This window comes from Eubalaena glacialis, chromosome 6 (assembly GCF_028564815.1).
Source record: "Eubalaena glacialis isolate mEubGla1 chromosome 6, mEubGla1.1.hap2.+ XY, whole genome shotgun sequence".
In the NCBI taxonomy this organism is placed as follows: Eukaryota; Metazoa; Chordata; class Mammalia; order Artiodactyla; family Balaenidae; genus Eubalaena; species Eubalaena glacialis.
In genome coordinates this window covers 128,383,417-128,402,842 of record NC_083721.1, presented here as the reverse complement: position 1 = coordinate 128,402,842, position 19,426 = coordinate 128,383,417, and the positions used below count along the sequence as shown (strand labels likewise).

Below are 19,426 nucleotides of genomic sequence, written 5' to 3'. Positions count from 1 at the left end.
CAGCAGGCTCCAGGCTTTCTGCTGTGACCGGGGGCCTCATCCCTCCTCCCCCAGGGCTGGCTGGCCTCCGAGGCAGGACCCTGACACCAGAGTTATAAGTGTATCTGGCCGGGTGCATTATCTAAATTGTTATGTATCACCCCGCGTAATGGCAAAAATAAAAACCGCTGTTAGCTCAGTGAATAAATCCTTGGTGTTGATCAGTCATCGCGTGGTGTCGACTCTTTTAATAGGCACTATTTACATGGAGACTTGGCAGCCTGCTCCGTCGTCTAATTGCAGGTGGAAAATGGATGCCGGTCTCTGCTGTGCCGTAAAAATGTAAACTATAAATGACTTAAATGCTCGTGTGCTCCCTTCTCTACCCAGCACTCATTTCCACCCCGTATTTAGATACCAGGTGGAGAAAGAAAACTACTCTCCTGTGAGATAATAACTTTTAAGATGTGGGGCTCCCAGCTTCTCCCATCTAATGCCCCCAGTGCTTCCTGGAGCCGTAGTTTCCCTGGGTCTCTCTCCACAGGGGAAGCATCGTTTTGAGCTACGCAGACAGTCTCCTGCCTCTTAAGTGCCATGATGTTATTGCATACTCTTAAGTACTCTGAGTTACTGCCCCTGTGCCCATTAATGCTCCTGTGGGCTGAAGGGATCGGAAGCTTCCAGAAGAGCTTAACTCCACCGCAGAGCCCTGAGAGGAAGTGGATTCTAAGGGTGGGTGTGTGCTGATGATGGCCTGAAAGCAGGTCAGGAGAGCCAGGTCCACGCAAGTGACTCAGTGATGCGGTTTACCCGCCACCGTGTCAGGAGCCAGGCTTGTTTCACTCTACACTTAGCTCTGAGACACCTGCAAGCCCTGTTCTGTTAGAAAATTCCCCGTCAGGGGTGTGTACCTGATGTTCTAATAGGGGCTGGGCGGGCTGTGTGTACATGAGTGTGGCTCTATATGTTGGGGCTAGTTTTTTTTTTTTTTTTTTTTTCATACAAGGGTAACTTTATTAAAGCAAAGAACTGAACATAATTTTAAAGGACATTTTTCAAAGGACTCCACCTCCATTCTATCTTCTCCTAATTTTTATCTTCGCTGAGAAATTGTGCAAGGTTAAGTTTACTTTTTTCTAGTGCTGCTGTCTTGGCTCGTCTTGGTAGTTTCATCTTCATTTCTGATTCTGGCTCTGGAACCTCATGATCACTTTCAGAGTCAGCCTCAGCCTCAAAAGTCTGACGTCTCCTGTTCGTTCTAGCTGAAGCTATCACTTTTCTCCATCCTCCGCTGGTCTTTTGCTGAGTGGATTTCGTTCGGGATGCTTTTACATCCTTGACAGGAGTTATATATACTTCTTTATTCTTTTCATCTTCACTTTGAAAACCAGTTGTAGTTGTGTTGTCATCCTGTGCCGCTACAGCTTGGTCACCATGTTCTTTATTTCCTTTTTCTAACTGAACCTTGATTTCCTCCAAAGCTCTCAGACACGTTCTATCTTTTTCTTGCTCCAGAATCTCATTCAATAGAACTAGAAGATCTTTAGCAAGATTGCTCCTGAGTTCTAAAGAACTCAAGGCTTTTGTATAGACCCGAATTTCTGGTGAATATGGACATGTTAGGATCTCATTGCAAATTTTTATAGCCAGATTGTCATGAACTGTTAAGGCTTGATAATCTTGGGAATTCTTGGCCTGAGGATTTAATCCACTTGGTCTTGTCAAATCTACGGGTAACTCAGCAACATTAGTGATATCTATTTCAGCTAAAGGAGAAGATGCAGGCGCATTGGCCAGTGTTTGTAGAGTTGGAAGAAAGGCTTCTTCAAAACATTCCTGGTTAGTCCTGCTTGCATAAGCAAACATTGGGAAGAACACACCTAGGCAATGTTGAAGTCAAACATCCTCTTCAGTCACAGGATTGTACCATAACAAGACAAGACGAGAAAGAATCCTACTGCTAGTTTTTAATTCATATTCCAGGAGCACTAAGGGAGTCCATGGAACTACTTTGGGATGATTTGAGGGGGTGCCATGAAGTCCCCTCTTTTTATGGGTCCAAATACTTTTACCCACATGCCACGGTCCCTGCTATTCTACCCATAAGGGGTGCATTTCTTAGGGATTTAAGGCAAGAAGACCCCCCCATTCATGTCCAGAATGGAGCCATTCTCCCTTGTTAATACATTAGTTCAGATTACAGTGTGGAGCCATTGAAGGTTAACCATGAAAAAAAGTTTGTTCTCTAAGTCTGTGGGTCTGTTTCTGTTTTGTAAATAAATTCATTTGTATCAGACTCACAGGCTTAGAGAATGAATTTATGGTTACCAGGGGGGAAGGGTTGTGGGGAGGGATAGATTGGGAGTTTGGGATTGATGTGTACACACAGTGCTATATTTAAAATAGGTAACCAACAGGGACCTACTGTATAGCACAAGAAACTCTGCTCAATATTCTGTAATAACCTAAATGGGAAAAGAATTTGAAAAAAAATAGATACATGTATGTGTATAACTGAATCACTTTGCTGTACACCTGAAACTAACAGAACATTGTTAATCAGCTATATGCAAGTATAAAATAAAAATTTAAAAAAAAAGAAAAGAAAAAAAACCATCCAACACACTTCTGGGGGAGAAGCACAGAATAAGAGTGAGAGTGCAGTGCGCCTAGCCTGGCAGTGGGCAGAGCTGGGACCTGGGCACTGCACTTCTGAAGACAAGTAGCCTGGAGAGATGCTGAGAGAGCATGGTGCATGACAAGCTGTCTTGATGGGTGAAAGTGGGAGATTATACCGGGAACTCCAGGTCCACTCCAGGGTAGAGGGGTCCCTGGGAGGCAGTGGCAATGGGGCGGAGCCTGTGGCTGGGGTGCAGCCTGGATGCCCGAGATAAGAGAAGCATAGAGGTGCTGGAGACCCCTGCTGCTCTGCTCATGCCTGGCCCCTCACTTTCCCAGATGACTCTAGAAGGAGCCAGGCAGCCTACTGGGTGAGCCGCAGAGGCCTGAGCAATCCCTGTGCAGGTGAGAGGCGCCTCCTACATTAGTAATGCTTTGGCTCCTTGGTCTGCCTGACTGTGTCCACATGGCCTGCTGTGCTCCAGGCCATCGTCCTGGGCAGGGGCGGGGGGGCTCCTCTGCCCTGCTGCTTGCAGTCCTACCCAGCTCCTTAGCTGTACAAACACAGGTAAGGGTGGGGGAGACCTCAATGGGCTGATCAGCTTTTGTGGGTGGTTGGGTTGCTTCCCCTGAACTGATGTAATGGTCCATGTGCGATCTCTCAGCAAAAAGGGCTCAGAGTCAGTTCTCTTTTTTTGGCATCCCACGGCATGCAGGATCTTAGTTCCCCAACTAGGGATCGAACCCATGCCCCCTGCAGTGGAAGTGCAGAGTCCTAACCACTGGACAGCCAGGGAAGTCCCTCAGAGTCATTTCTAAGTAAGACTTTTTAGTAAATCAAGTGATTGAACGTGGGCAAGTCAAGAAGCATAATCAAAGAAATGCGACAGGATTTCTTGTGCCTTTTATAGATATTACAAAGCACCACATGTTTGTGAAGCTCAGGTTGTCCTGGGGCCCTGGCCCCTCTGGTTGCGTCAGAGCTGAATGGGGTGCAGGCTGCCCCTGTAGAGGAATGACAGTCGGGAGGGACAGACAGACAGGCAGAGTCAACACAGTGTCACAAGTAGGTGTCAGGACAGATCCATGTGTGATGTGCAGCTCCGCAGAAAAGAGAGATGAGCCCTACCTGGAGATGGAGGCAGGTGACCCAGGAGAGGTGCCAGGTGAGCAGAGAACTAGGGGAGCTGTGTGTGCAGAGGTCCGGACGGTGCGGCGGTGTGGCAAATGCAGCTGTTCTGGGGCTGAAATGGACAGTAGGAGACACAGGGTGTCAGGGGGTGAGGCCGACAGTGAATTGGGCAAGGGCTGTTTGGTAAGGGTACTCCTTGACGTTCAGCCTGGAGGTCACGGGGAGTGCTGAGGGGCTTAAGCAGGGGAGTGACATCATTGCAGAAGGACACGTGGTGTTGCTGATTAGAGAATGGGATGGAAGTTGTGGAGGCAGGTAGGTGTTACCTAACAGTGCCAGACCCTTGTAAAATAAGGCAAATGCGGGTGTGACTTGTGGAATATTAGATGATTTTGTTGTTAATGTGATGCTTGGCTCCACGGGAGCTAGGTCATGGACCTCTGCAGACAGGCGCAGAAGTGGACCCTCTGAACAAGACATATGAAATGAAGAGTCCCCTTTCTATTGCATGGACGCTGCCCAGAGTTTGTGCCCTTAAGAGCCCATCATGACACCTCCAATATAGAAAAGGTGCTGGGTAGATGAGGAAGGTGATGCAGGATTGGGAGAAAAAGATTCAGCCTTCTACGGTGACCTCTGCCCTTCACTGGGAGATGTGTGTCCTGGGAGGCCCCTCCCTCCTGGCATGCTGGGCATCCCATCTTGGTCCCTGGACACCACCACTTGCCCAAAATCAATGGCTCAGTGAGCAGACACAGAATTGAACAGATCTCACCCCCAGGGGAAGGGAACCAGGCCCAGGACAGCAAGAGGAGAGTTTGTCCTGCAGGTAGAAGTTACCTTCAGGGAGGGGGACCTCACAGAGAATTACTGGTGCTGTTGTCCAGGCTTGTGATGCTGGTGTCATGAATGGGGGGAGGAATGGCCCAGGAAATTGGCCCCTAAGAGGAATTCCAGACTGTGCCGAGAGTCACTGGGAGAAATACACAATCTCAGAAGGGGTCTCTTGAAGAACCACAAGTTTGTGAGATAAATTTCTGGTATGGTTGTGAAAATGTCTTCTTTTATTCAAAAACTATTTATTGGACACCTACTGTGTGCCATCTCTGCTAGGCATTGGGGGTCCACCGGTGACTATGACAGACCCACCCTGGCCTTTCTGGAGTAACTGAGTGGTGGGAGAGATGGGGCACAAACAGATCCCACAGAAATGATTTAATTCCCACTGGGAATGACGGAGAAGCCTAGGGGCCCGTTATCTGTGAGTCTTCGGTTTCTACCTCAATATGGCCAAAGCAGGGAATCAGGGGGTGGTGAGGAGGCTGGGGAGAAGCCTGACAATTTGGAATGAGGACCCAGAGCAAGGCTTAGGACTGCTTCTGTTCCTGAAATGCAAATGCATTGAAGAGAGCAGGTAGAACTCTCTCAAACAGAGGAAACTTGGCATTGTTTTCTTGAGTCTGAAAGAAAAATTGCCGTTTGGTCCTGGACCAGCCCTTGCTTTCTCTGAAGCTGTGTCCCCATTTGTAATACGGAGAGCAGACTGGAAGGTCCTCCGAGGGTGGAGCTGCTCTGTGTCCCTGACACGCTGGGGCATTGGCCTCCCCAACTAGGGGCACCTCAAGCCCCCATTCCCTCAGCAGGTCCTGGGCCCGCATGCAGCATCTCTGCACAGGTCAGCTCTGTGGAGGGTGCTGTCCTGCACCCAGCGTCCCAGTCCTGGCTTCATAAGGCAGAGAAGATGCTGGTACAGATTTCAGTGACGTGAGCTGAATCTGCTGCCCCGGGAGCTGCTCAAGCTGGGCGCCAGGGCGCCTTCATGGTGGCGGGCGCCCCAGGGGAGCTCGAAGCTCTGACTCCTTGTTTACCAGGCAGCTCTCACTGGACGCTGTGTGTCTCACCGCTACCGCCCCTACCCTGCTCCTCTCAGGCACTGCTTCTTGGCAGGAGTCTGGTCCCAAGGGAAGAGAGCTCAGGCTGGAATCGCTGAGCATGGGTGTGGCCTCCACCTGGCCCCAGACCTGGGGTTCTGGTTCCTGCTCCAGGACTCGGTGCTGCCCTCCTTCCCGATCCACAGTTGCACAGAGGGTCCCATGTGGGACGATGGGGTTGGGGGCCATCAGCAGAGGTTAAGCTCTCAGCCTCTGAAGTCCCACTGCCTGTGTTTGAACCCCAGCTCCACTCACTGTAGAGTATAGCCAATCTGGGTCTCAGTTTCCTCATCTGCAAAATGGGGATAAGTATGGATACCTACCGTGTAGAAGGTGAGGATTCAATGAGGGAGTTCATGTAAAGCTCTTAGCACACTTCCTGATGCAGCATTAGCGCTCATTACACTTTGTGGCTATTTACTAATAAGACATGTCAAGTCTGAGCATGGAAGTGGCAGTGTTCCACATATGGGCATTCCACAGCACAGGGCACCCCCTGCCCGGGTGCCCACACTTTGTCTTCCCCTGTGTCTGTCCCTCACACATGTGGGCAGCCTGTGGGAGTGTGCCATCCTCCCCCAGGGAGACCTGGACTGAGCCGCAGGCAGGGCCCACCTCAGCTGCGTGTCCTTTTTCCCGTGAAGCGAGGTTTTCTTTTCCCTGGAGATCACTGAGGGGTTAAAGGACTTTTCTGCAGCCCTCTAGCAGCCTTGGCCTGGCCCCAGTGGACGTTTGGTCACTAGCAGATACCCTGTGGTTCAGGCAGCAGTCGGGCCTGGATCTTACCCACACCTCACACAGCTGGGTCTGTGTGATGGCTTCTCGTCCCTATAGGACTATTCGTTTTCAGTCTCATGGTGATACTGCGGGTAAAGGAGGCACAAACTTTGCACGTAGAGATGCACACAGACCCAAATCTCAGCTCTGTGGCCTTGAGGCAGTTACTTGGGCTTTCTGAGCCTCAGTTTTGTCATCTGTAAAATGGAGATGATAACCCTTATCTTGCAGGATTGTTTTCAGTCTCAAGATGCTACATATAAAGCAGCTGGCACATATCTGCTGCTCAATAAATAATAGTTGCCATTTTTGTTAAATGAATATACCCAATGCCAGGGATTTGGCCCTTTAGAATAAACTTTAGTGATCACTTACAAAATTATTTGAACTACACTAAGGAAATTAAGCTGGAACCATAGTCAACTGCTTGCGTTTGGCAGATGAGAAATTAAGGACCACACGGGGTTGGTCCCCTGTCTAGGATCTCCCTGGTCAGGAGCCTTGCTGTTTCTCAAATTCTTTCCCTTCAGCTACATATTATTTGTCAGTAAACAGGAACTTTGAAAGTGACCCCAATGTTGTTCCCCAAGTAGTTTTGTTTCCATTTACTATCTTGGGTACATTCAAATTTTTGGTCAGCAAAATTTTATTCATGGGGATGCTGACCCAAACTAAACCCGTGTCCACCCAGTGGTAGGCCTTAAAATACACTCACAAAAATGGTGGGCATGCAGAAAGGGGATTCACTTTTTTCCAGGTGTTTACTTTGTAAGGCGGAGGTCACGGTTTGACTCCTGACTCTGCGCCTTCTCTGGCTGTGTGACGGCAGCAAGGTACTCATCAGCTTCCCCATCAGAGGTGAAAACAAACAAAGAGCACAGCCATATAGGGGTTTTGTTATCCTTAATATTACAGATGGTTATTTCTAATCTCTCAGTGCTTTCCCAGTGGATGTTGGTGGGGGATGTCGAGGAGGGGTTAAATCATTCTTCATGAGCAAAGCCGGAGAAGGAGGAGAGAGCAATGAGGCCGAAGAGATGTCCAAGGAAGATTTAAAAGATGTGTTCGGTACGATGTATGATGCGGCCCCCTCTGAGATCTTCAGTAATAGCCGTCTTGCTGGGTGTCCTACCTGAGGTTGGGTTTGCTTTATCGGGATAAGGATAGAGTTGAGTGTGGGATGGGCATGGAAGCAGCTCACAGGTCATACAAGGAAATGCTGGATGGCTCAGGGCTGGGCGCTCATGGGAACGGAGGAGGTACCCTGCGTAGAGTTAGATGGGATTGAGGACAGTGACCGTGGCTGTTGTTGATAATAGTGAAGGGCATCCCTCCCCCTCCCCCTCCAGGTGGCCCAATCCTGCTTCCCAGAGGGGGAGTGATGGGTGGTGTTTGCAGGTCTACCTCTTCTGCAGCATCTCCCCTCACCCCCTGCATCCCCCCAGGGGGCTGGGAGGAGACTGAGTCCCTCATTCCACTGGAGGGGTGTTGATGAGCTCTCTTGAATGAATTCAAGCCTCAGCACTTCAGTATTTTTGACATGAGGATATATCGCTATGGAAAAATATTGGAGTTGGGAACTATTAAAGTGTTTTCTGAAGTCCGGCTGTGGTCCGCAGATTTATAGGGAAGGGTTTTGTTAGGGGGGAAAGTTGCTGAGAGCATAAAAGCTGACCATACCCAATATCTTTCGCAGACAGAAATGATATTTCAGTAGGTAAAATAAATACTATATGGAAGTGCTTGCAAATACATCACTGTGCCCTTTATGTCTTGTGCGGGGTTTGTATGTGCAAAATGTGTCCCAAGGCTCAGAAAGCAGAAAAAACTAAACAGACAAAAAAATTTGCTTTCCCATTAAAGGGCCATCTTTCCTCTGCTTCCTCTCCGTGTCACAGAGTGTTATGGGGCTTGGGGAATGGAAGTGCCGCTTGTTTCTTGTTGGATTGGTCACCAGAATGGGGGCACAGAGTGGCTGGAGTCGAAGTTCCAGCCCCTCAGGGCCCTGAGCCACCCACTGCAAAGTGGCACTCTGGGGCTGGGGGGGCTCAGTGTGAGACCTGTGTCCCCGAGGCCCTCCTGTCTCGGTTAGCTCACTGTCACCTGCCAGGAACGTCTGGGATCCAGAGCTGGCTCTTCGCCTTACAGATGGGTACCAGGGGCCCACAGAGGGGAGGGGAGACCCCCAGCTCAGAGGCCTCCCCACTCCACACTACGCGTGCCTGGGGCGCCTCCCTGCCTCCTGGCTGAGAGCCCAGGTTCCTGAGCCAGAGGTGGGACAGTGAGTGACCTTGGGAGCCTCATCATGCAGCGCCTGAGGGGGTAACCTCCCCCCCCCACCCCGAACGGAGCTCTGGGGATTATTGCCAATGGCGTCACAAGGTAGATTTGGGGCTGGTGGTGAGACTTCCCCTTCAGCTGTGTATTTCAGGAGAACCTGGAAAAATAAGTGTCAGTCCTTCTCCTGCAGTTGTCAGCCCAGAGGCTTCGTCAGAGCCCACGTGACTCGGCGGGCTGGGTGGAGGAGCCGGAGAGACAGCTTTGCCTTAGACGTAGTAGTGGGTTGACTAGTGTCCGCAGAACCTCAGAAGGTGGCCTTATTTGGAAATGGGATCTTTGCAGGTGTAACTGGTTAAGATGAGGTTCTACTGTGTTAAATTGGGGCCTAAATCCAACCACTGGCATCTTTATCAGAAAAGGAGAGGACACAGAGATGCAGGGGACGCAGCCCCAAGCCGAGAAGGCCAGGGGCCCCCAGAAGCTGGAAGGGGCAAGGAACGGCCCTTCCCTAGTGCCTTCAGAAGGAACATGGCCCTGACGAACCTTGATTTTGGGTTTCTGGCCTCTAAAACAGTGAGAGAAGAAGTTTCTAAGCCACCCAGTGTGTGACGATTTGTTCCTGCAGCCCCAGAATCTCAACAGGTAGAGAGGGGTTGCTCGTGGATCTGCCTCTTTGGAGAGGGCATATGGGGTGCGGGGATCTAGCCAAGGGGGTAGAATTTGAGAAAATGAGAATGTTCCAAATTGGGTTTTCTGCCTCAGAAGCCGTATTAGTCAGGGGTCTCCAGAGAAACAGAACCGATAGGATGTGTGTACACACACACACACACACACACACACACACACACGAAGATTTGTTTTGAGAAGTTGGCTCATACAAATACGGAGGCTGAGAAGTCCCACAATCTGCTGTTTGCAAGCTGGGGACCCAGGACAAGCCGGGGGTATAAGTGACTCTGAGTCCGAAGGCCTGAGAATCAGGAGCTCAGAGAGCAGCAGATCTCTGTCCCAGCTCAAGCAACCAGGCAGGAAGAGACGAATCCCTCTTTCCTCTGCCTTTTCTGTTCTATTCAGGCCCTCAGCGGAGTGAACGATGCCCACTTGCCCTGGTGGGCAAACGGCTTCTCAGTCCACTGATTCAATGCTAATTTCATCTGGAGACACCTTCCTAGACACATTCAGAAATAAGGTTTTGCCAGCTCTCTGGGCCCCCTGGGGTCCAGCCAAGCTGACACATAGAATTAGCCATCCCAGAAGCTACGGCTAAGAAGAGCGTGGCCCCTGCAGTGTGAGGGGTGGAGCTTCTGTATTACATTTAAAAAGCCCCACTGACTCCTACGGGGCAGGCTGTGCAGGAAGCCGAGGTCTTCCTTCTGAAACTGTGTGATGGGTTCAGTGGGTCACTTCCATATTCATGCTGTTTCGTCTTAAAATCGTTTCCATCTCCTCTTTTCTCTGCCTCTTCCCCAAACTCCCAGGATCTGGGACATTCTCATTCTGAGACTCCAGCACATTCTCTCAGGCTTTCTAGAGGTTTCTCTCCCTCTGTCTGGAGTGAGAATGGAGGTGGTTTGCAGTAAATGGAGGAAGGAAACAATTTTTAAAGAGAAATGAATTCTCCCCTTTGTTGTTTTTTTTCCCTGACTTTTTACATTTTAAGTATGGCAGAAATAATGAGTTTTGTGATTCAAAGTCTGGTGTCCATATGGTAATGCGTGTGTCCTTAGCGTTCACAGTTGAATTTAGATCTGTAAAGGATCCCAGGGGAAAACAGAACACCGATGAGGATGTCAGGCCCACGCGTGCAAGGCCTGTGCCCTACATGTTGACTTTTAACTTTATTGTTCAAAATTTGAAGTCATCCTCGTAAAAGCATTGCCAAGCCTTTAGAATACTCTTCCCCAAACTATCTGACTCAATGAATTAAGAACTCGGTAGGGAATTTGGGCTTGGGGAATGTCTGCATGTAAGAAATGCACACATGCAAAACACAGAGATGAGACGTGCTGTATTTCAGATGTCTAAATATTGTAAATTTTGAAATTAAATTTCCCCCAGAGCTTTCGTGTTTGTGTTATTTTCATCTCTGGTGCTGGGATCATTATCGTTTGATTCTTCTAGGATTCCTCCTTATTTCTGCTCCCCATCTGTTGATCCCTCTGCATCACCTTGGTCAGTCTAACACTGAGGTCTCCAGAGACTCAGGTTGGAGACCTCAGTGAATTTCAAATTTGCCAGAATACAGAGGATAGAGCTCCCAAAGGCCAAGTTCAGAGAAGCCAAAGCTATTTCTGAGAGGTCAGAGCTTCAGCTGGTTCTCTTAGCACTTCGCCTTGGCTCTGCATTTTCTGTTTTTTGGTTCAGTGATGAAACCCACTGTCCATCACTGCATGTGGCAGCACTGAGAATTGTCAGGAGCTGTGTGCTGGCAAAAACCGCAGAGCGGGGGCAGCAGCAGGATGCGAAGTCACCCTTTCCTGTCTGGAGGGCTTGCTAAGTGCCAGGCACATAGTAGCTGCTTGACATACCCCATGCCACATCGTCCTCTTGTGAAGTAGATAATATTATACCCATTATAGGGATGGAAATGAAGAGTTAGGTCACTTCCCCAGTGTTAGACGTCTGGTTAGAGGTAGAATACAAGCCCCAGGATGGCTGCCCACAGAGCCCCTGCTCTTTCTTCTTTCCCTAATACTGACTCCCTTTTTTTTGTTGGTTTGTTTGGGGTTTTTTAAATTAATTTTTTAATCGGAGTATAGTTGATTTACAATGTTGTGTTAGTTTCTGCTACACAGCAAAGGGAATCAACCATACATATACACATATCCACTCTCTTCTAGACTCCATTCCCATATAGGTCATTACAGAGCACCGAATAGAGTTCCCTGTGCTATACAGTAGGTTTTTATTAGTTATCTGTTTTATATACATAGCGGTGTGTATATGTCAATCCCAATCTCCCAATTTATCTCTCCCCCCTTCCCCCCCCGGTAACCATAAGCTTGTTTTCTACATCTGTGACTCAATTTCTGTTTTGTAATAGGTTCATTTGTACCATTTTTTTAGATTCCATATATAAGCGATATCATCTGACATTTTGTCTTTCTCTGTCAGACTTACTTCACTCAGCATGACAATCTCTAGGCCCGTCCATGTCACTGCAAATGACATTATTTTGTTCTTTTTTATGGCTGAGTAATATTCCATTGTATATATGTACTACATCTTCTTTATCCATTCCTCTGTTGATGGACATTTAGGCTGCTTCCGTGTCCTGGCTATTGTAAATTGTGCTGCAATGAACATTGGGGTGCATATATCCTTCCAAATTATGGTTTTCTCTGGATATATGCCCAGGAGTGGGATTGCTGGATCATATGGTAGCTCTGTTTTTAGTTTTTTAAGGAATCTTCGTACTGTTCTCCATAGTGTCTGTACCAATTTACATTCCCACCAATAGTGTAGGAGGGTTCTCTTTCCTCCACACCGTCTCCAGCATTTCTTGTTTATAGATTTTTTGATGATGGCCATTCTAACTGGTGTGAGGTGAGACCTCATTGTAGTTTCGATTTGCATTGCTCCCTGATACTGACTCTTTAAAGCTGGGTGTATGCTGAACTGTATCATCAGGGAGCTAAGAAGTGGACAGAAGTGGGGAGTGCAGGTCACACTTGCAGCCTCCATTTTCCCTGTCTTCTAATGGGTACGGGAGGTCTCCTCTCACCAGACAGGTGGAAGACTCAGAGAACATGGGGCTGAGGGGTGGTGGAGACCTTGTACCCCACATTCTCCCATTGAGGAAACAGCCCCAGGGTGGGAAGACACAGGACGACTCAGGTACCTGACACTCAATGTTCTTTCCTACCCCTCTTCAGTCTTTTTACAAGAAAAATGGTCTTGTCCCCTCATTGGAGAGGATGTAACTGAAATCTAAACTCCTGAATGCATTTTTGGAATTGTTCATTAAAAATGCGTGACCAACAATATTTTCTCTAAGGACCCCAAATGGCAGATAAATGGCATCTTCCGCCTTGACGTCCCCTCGGTGGCACATGATATTACAGCCAGAGAAACAGGGTAAGGGCTCTGTGGCATAAATTAGGCTGAAGGAAGAGGAGCCCCGGTTGAATGGTGGGTGCGTGTCCTTCCTTTTTCATGTCAGCCTTCTGTTGAGGAGATGTCAGCTTGACACTGCCTCTTCTAGCTTTTATTCATCTTGGAACATCTTGACAGCGCCATGTCAAAAGGCTAGGATGCCCTTCTGCCAAAGACCTCAACAGCTACACCTGATGTTTTTTTAAAGGCCTCAAATAAATCCAGGTAAAGGACTGGTATTCTTAGGAAGCCAGTGGGGGTAGGATGTGGTCATGCTTTGCCTCTGTTTCATTTTGCGATAAATCAAACCGATTTTTACACGTGGCACGTGGAGGGAAGACATTCTTGGACTAGGAAGATGGGCAGAGCCTTGTTTGGTCATTCTTGGCTATTTGCTAATGAGGAGTGACTTAACAGTTGTCAACGGGTTGGGGGAATGTAACCACCATATCCCTGGGGTGGTTGAGGTGTGGGCTGTCCATGTCTTGGCGGCCACCCAGAAGGGTCCTGGGGAGGCATCCTTACTACCGCAACTCTTGCTGTCCCAAGTGAGGAGATTAATCGTTTGGATAAATGTTTTGAGATAGAGCAGGTATCCCTTGCTATCCAAAGTCTTGATGCTTTGCTCTCAACTTTCAGGAACCAAATTGATTCCGGGCTTCTCTATTTGGGAGAAGAATCTAAGTGAATGGGTTTGAAGATCAAGGGACATTTGTATAGTTTCCTTATTCCAGGCATCTCTTGACAACAAGGATGGCATACGTGAGTTGGAACTTGGTGTAATGGAGAGGACACAGACTCAGAAGCTGTTTGTTAGAGCTGGGTCTCTGCTGCTACAGTGAAACGGGGTGGTGTCATCCAAAGCTGACCTGGGGAAGAAATCAGGTGGCTGGCAGCTTGCATGATTTGAGATGTGCTGGGGAAGATTCCTATGTCTTCGATTAATTCTGTGCTCAGACTGAATTATCCATCCAAAGTCACATGGTTAGTGAGAGACAGAGCTGGCATTCAAATCAGGCAGTCTGTCTCTACCGTCTGTGCCTGCAGCCACTGCACAATTGACTGGGAACCTTGGGTGAGTCCCTCCTCTTTCTGGACCTCAGGACCCCTCTGTAAAATGGGGAGGTTAGACTCCAGGACCTTCAAACCGCTCAGCTGTCCAGGCACTCTCTAGCCTAGGGGATACTGGGGCACGCTGCTCTGGGCCCAGAGCAAAGCACAAATAGGTGGGAGGACCCTTTGACCTCCTTCTCCCCCTACCGCAGACAAAAAGAGGATGCTGCCCCTGGACATATTGCATGGGGCTTGTCCTGAAAATTATGTCTGTGCAAAATGAACAGGCTTGCTGGGGAGAACAGGCTCATAAATATACTCAGGGGAAAAATTAATTCGTTAAAAATATTTTTCCCATGTAGCCTTTTTATGAGTCTGCCTCAAATTTATTCTTATTCTCCAGCTCTGTCTTTGCTCCCACCAAGCCTAGGTTCCAGGGCCAGTAAGTATCGTTTCTGGGTGGTCCACAGCGGGTACAGGGTGGCAGAAGTGTGGGCACGCCTTCCTGCTTCCTGGCAGCTGGGCATCAGGCATGGTGCAGAGTCGGCAGTGGCCCAGGACCCAGGACTTGGCTTCCAGCCCCGCATCCGCCCTTTGCCATCTGCATGACCTTGGGCAAGTCGCTTGGTCTCCTTGCCCCTCAAATTCCCCATTTACCAAATCGAGGGTAACAAAATACTCCTCTGGGTTTGTTTTCGAGAAATGAGTTGGTGTGTGAGCAAAGTGAAAAGCGCTGTAGAGATGAGAGAGACAGCCTGGCCCTTGACAGAGAGTGAGGACAGTGGAGTCAGATGGGTCCGGTGGAATCCGGCTTCAACACTTATCAGCCAGTAAGCCAGCATGAGTCCCTTCACCTCTCTGAGCCTCGGTTTCTTTATTTGTAAAATTGGAATCATGACCCCTACTTTAGAGAGTTGTTTCAATATTAGAAAAGAAATAGGAGGCCTGGCCCATAGTAGATAGTATATAAAAATTATGATATGCTCTGGGACACAGCTTAAGAGAACACTGAGGCTGCATAGACCTCGTGTGTAGACCAAAGGGACATAGCATGGTGGCAGGGTCAACCTAACTGCATCAAGGACCAGGTTCTCAAAGATAATGACTTCACAATGATAACCAAAGCAACTTTATTTTTTAAATTTTTTATTTATTTATTTATTTTTAACTTTTTGGCCTCTCCACACGGCATGCAGGGTCTTAGTTCCCCCACCAGAGATCGAACCCGCACGCCCTGCAGTGGAAGCGTGGAGTTTCAACCTCTGGACCGCCAGGGAAATCCCCAAAGCAGCTTTATTGAACACCCACCTTGGGCCAGCTGCTGGGCTTCGGAGAAGAGCCTTCCTCTTCTGCTGTAACTTCCCTGGGGTGCCAGGCATGACATCCCCCGCCCCATTCCAATGGTGCATTTATCTGTCTTCTCCAGAGACCATGAGCACATTCTTAAAGTGCATGCAAAACACCTGATAATTTAGTGTGGGAGCAGAGAAATAAACACAAATACCGCTTATCATTCTGCAAGCGTCCTTCACTCAGCACCGACACTACTAATGAAACGGGCAGCCATCGGTTTAATAAACAGTTGAGTAGACTGAAAAAAGAAGAGAGGCAGAATATTCTTCAGGGTTCCTGGGATCTTAGGTGAGCCAGGAAATAACTGAAATGCTGTTTTATGTCTGTGCAAAATTACTTTTTTTGTGTGTGCATGTGCATAACTGGGTGAAACGCTGGGTTTTACCAGGGAGAGGGTCCATAGCACTCTTCATATTGTTAAAGGGCTGAAGATCAAAAGGTTACAGCCTATTAATCTACTGAGTCATTATTTTTTTTTTAGACAGGAGGAGGTGGAAATAATTAGTTGTATCATAATATATGGGAGAAAATGTCTCTCATTAGCCTTTTAATAGCTTGAAAGGGTGCAAACTTTCAAGACCTCACCAATGGACGTTTTCAGTTAATGTTGAGTAAATTTGCATTTTGTAAATGTGATCAAATGTGTATGACGCTATATTTGAAACATTTCGAGACTCTGACAGAAAGTACAAAGCCAGAACATGGAGGTTAACGCCGATAATCTCAAGTCAACTCTCTATTTGTTTTAGAGATGGCTTTGCAGTGCATAGAAATTAATACGTAATTTTCTTGGTGACAGCCTGAGGCAACTGAATGAATGCTTAAATCCAAGTCTATGCAGTATGGAAAGGAGCAAATGATTTTTATAGAGGTTGTCTCTAGCTGTAGGGGAGAGGGAGGTACTATGGGGGAGCATCTAATGAGAATTCTCATATTTTAGTCATTAACCTAGAATCGGGATGTCACCACCCTGTCAGAGAAAGAGGAAATAAAAATCCCAAGAGGCCACAGGAGTCTCGAATGCCAAATTGGAATCAAAGTTTGAAATGGGGCTTGTCCTCTCTGCAGAGGTACTCTGTGCTGTTTCCTTGGGAATGATCCCCTTCCTGCCATAAGGCATTCCACGTGGGTAGTATGTCTGCAAATGCTGACCCCAGGGGGCTTGCAGATTTAGGGGAGCCTACCCTTACCTGGTTTAGGGATGATTGACACCCAAAGGACATTGTTTTCTGCCTAATCATACATATTGGAATTTTTCTGAAAACAGCATTTTCCTAGGGAGTTTTAAATTCTGGCCAGCCAGGATGCTAGCTAGTTCTATGGCTTATGTCAGCTAAGGAACTTTTACCAAAGCTCTACCTCCTTTGGAATTCTGATTCATCCCAAGACTGGAAGAGGGCTTGGAGATCCCAGTGGCACCTTGTCAAGGGAATCACTAAGTACCTAGGATGGCCCATTAGTTGGAATGTCTTTCCTCAGTGTACTGTAAGCTTTTTGTGAACTATACAGGGTGGTAGGAAATAGATGACTGTGATTGCCTCTTGGGTGGTCTTCCAACCCCACCCTGCCCCTCCCAGTCATTCCCAACACAGCGGCCCTGTGAACATAGAAGAAACAGAGCACGGTGAGAGGGTGGACTTTGGAGTCGGAGTTTGAGTCCCAGCTCTAAGTCCTACTTGTTGTGGGAAATTGCTCCATCTTGGATAATAATAGTACCTGCATCCCAGGGCTGTTATGCGGATTAAATGAGAGGATCCACCACCCTCTGCCTGCCTTCCCAACCTCATTCTGAGCTCCCTGGGTTCCAGTCATGCTTGTTTCCTCTTCATCCCTGGGAAGTACCATCTTAAGACAGCGCTTTTCTGCTTTGTGCATCTTCTCCCCAACTCACCTCTCCAGTTACGTGGGTGCCACGTGCTGCTTTTACATCTTTCACATCTCAGCTGGAAGGCACCTGCTCTGAGCACCAGCGCTGGACCAGGCCCCCTGTCCTATGCTCACAAAGTAGCCAGTCCTTTGGCTTCAGGGAGTTCATCACCACTTGTAATTACAGATTTGTGTTTTTATTGGATTAAAATCTGTCTCTCCCAGTAAACTGTGAGCTCTGCAAAGCCGGGGACCGCTTCATTTGCCTGTTTTGTTTCCCACTGCCTGGCCTGGGATTTGACACCAACTAGATGCTGGATAGTATCTGGTGAATGAGTGGCTGAACATTTATCTTCTGAAGCCCTGGCAAGCACATACATTCCACTAGTGTTTTGTTTCACTTTTCAGAATGGTTTCCATTCCTCCATTCCATTACAGGCAGACCTCTTTTTATTGCATTTCACTTTATTGCACTTCTCGGATACTGCTGCTTTTTTTTTTTTTTTTTTAACAAATTGAAGGTTTGTGGCAATTCTGCGTCGAGCAAGTCTATCGGCACCATTTTTCCAACAACATTAGCTCACTTCATGTCTCTGTGTCGCCTTTTGGTAATTCTCACAATATTTCAAAATTTTTCATTGTTTTTATACTTGTATGGTAATCTGTGATCAGTGATCTTGGATGTTACTACTGCGACTTGCTGAAGGCTCAGATGATGGTTAGCATTTTTTAGCAGTAAAGTAGTTTTAATCAAGGCATGTGCATTGTTTTTTTAGACACACTTAATACTTCAGTATAGTGTAAATATAACTTTTATGTTCACTGGGGAACCAAAACATTCACATGATTCGCTTTATGGAGATATTCGCTTTATTGCAGTGGTCTGGAACCGAACCCACAGTATCTCTGAGGTATGCTTGATCTAAAACATTTCCAGCCCAGCCCAAAATCCATAGAGTGATTTATGCTGCTTTTAATTAGAACCAGCTCTGAGACAGCTTGGCTCAAGTCTAGAAGAATCCCATGACCTTGTCAAGTGTTTGCCCTGAAGATTCAGATGGCATTGTACACCTGTACCTTTCCTTGTTGATACACCTGTTTGAAGTAAGTGGGAATTAATGATATCCTGGGGTACGTATCAGAATACAGATATGTAGGTAAAAAGTCCAACCTACTGTATAGCACGGGGAACTCTACTCAATACTCTGTAATGACCTGTATGGGAAAAGAATCTAAAAAAGGGTGGATATATGTATATGTATAACTGATTCATTTTGCTGTACGGCAGAAACTAACATAACATTGTAAATCACTATACTCCAATAAAAATTAATTAAAAAAAATGTCCAAATCAGGGCACAACTAAGACATTTGGAAATGTTTGGATTTTCACTTTCAGAGTCTACTTTCCTTCCCCATTGTGCATGAAGTGGGCATAGTATTAATGTCCAAATCACAGCATCGCATCGAATGCTCTGCCCACTCCCATTATTCTTGTCCCTTCAGTGAGGATACTAGATCTGTTTTTATAGGAGGTTGAGCATCAGATAAAATGCAAGACATTCTGTCACTCATCAGAATGTTTCCAACATTTAGCATGTTGTCATTAATTTTGACCTACATTTTAGATCATATTTATTTATAGATGGGAGTATATTTAATCAAATTCTTGAACATTATGTACACTGTTAGAGGTAAAGAGTGATAATACTTTTTAGATTAAAATGTATGTGATAACTATAAAGAAGTACGAATTACAGAAAATAAAAATATAAAGGAAATAAAAGTCTTACATAATCCCTGCACCCTAAGATAATTACAGTTTGCATTTTGGAGTGTATAATTTTAGTCTTTTCTCTTGTGTTATACGTATATATTTATATACCAATTTAGAATCATACAGTACATGCAATTTTGTAACATCCTTTTTCTGAAAACAAATACATTGACACATTTTAACAATCTTAATGATTATTTTCAAACTTTTTTTTTTATTTGATATATTTTATTATTTTTTTCTTTTTATTTTTTCACACACACACACACACACACACACACACTGTATTTTATTTTTACAAGAGATAAATAGACTGACACCAAGCATTGTACATGGATGACCACAACAAAAGCAACAATGATTGCAATTACCAAACATGAAACACACTCATACTATGTCATAATATTGACATTCAGTCCAGTAATCCTCCACTGTAACAGCTCCTTTACTTTGCAGTGAAAATTGATTTGTATATTCTTTGCCTCTGAGTTCTTGTGGGATTTTTTCTTTTTTTTTTAAATTCAAACAGAAAGTCACAAAAATTATACTCATCCTCATCAGTTC

General features: G+C 46.6%; 2 protein-coding genes across 2 annotated transcripts in view; one reads left to right on the top strand and one right to left on the bottom strand.

Annotated features, from left to right (window-relative positions):
• Positions 1-19,426, top strand: part of CLSTN2 (calsyntenin 2) — a 660,240-nt gene that overhangs the window by 85,245 nt on the left and 555,569 nt on the right. The window lies entirely within an intron of this gene.
• LOC133093784 (condensin complex subunit 3-like) lies at positions 1,066-3,249 on the bottom strand. The gene is given in 2 exon segments (XM_061193739.1): positions 1,066-1,967; positions 3,141-3,249. Coding segments are annotated over 2 exon segments (1,011 nt in total).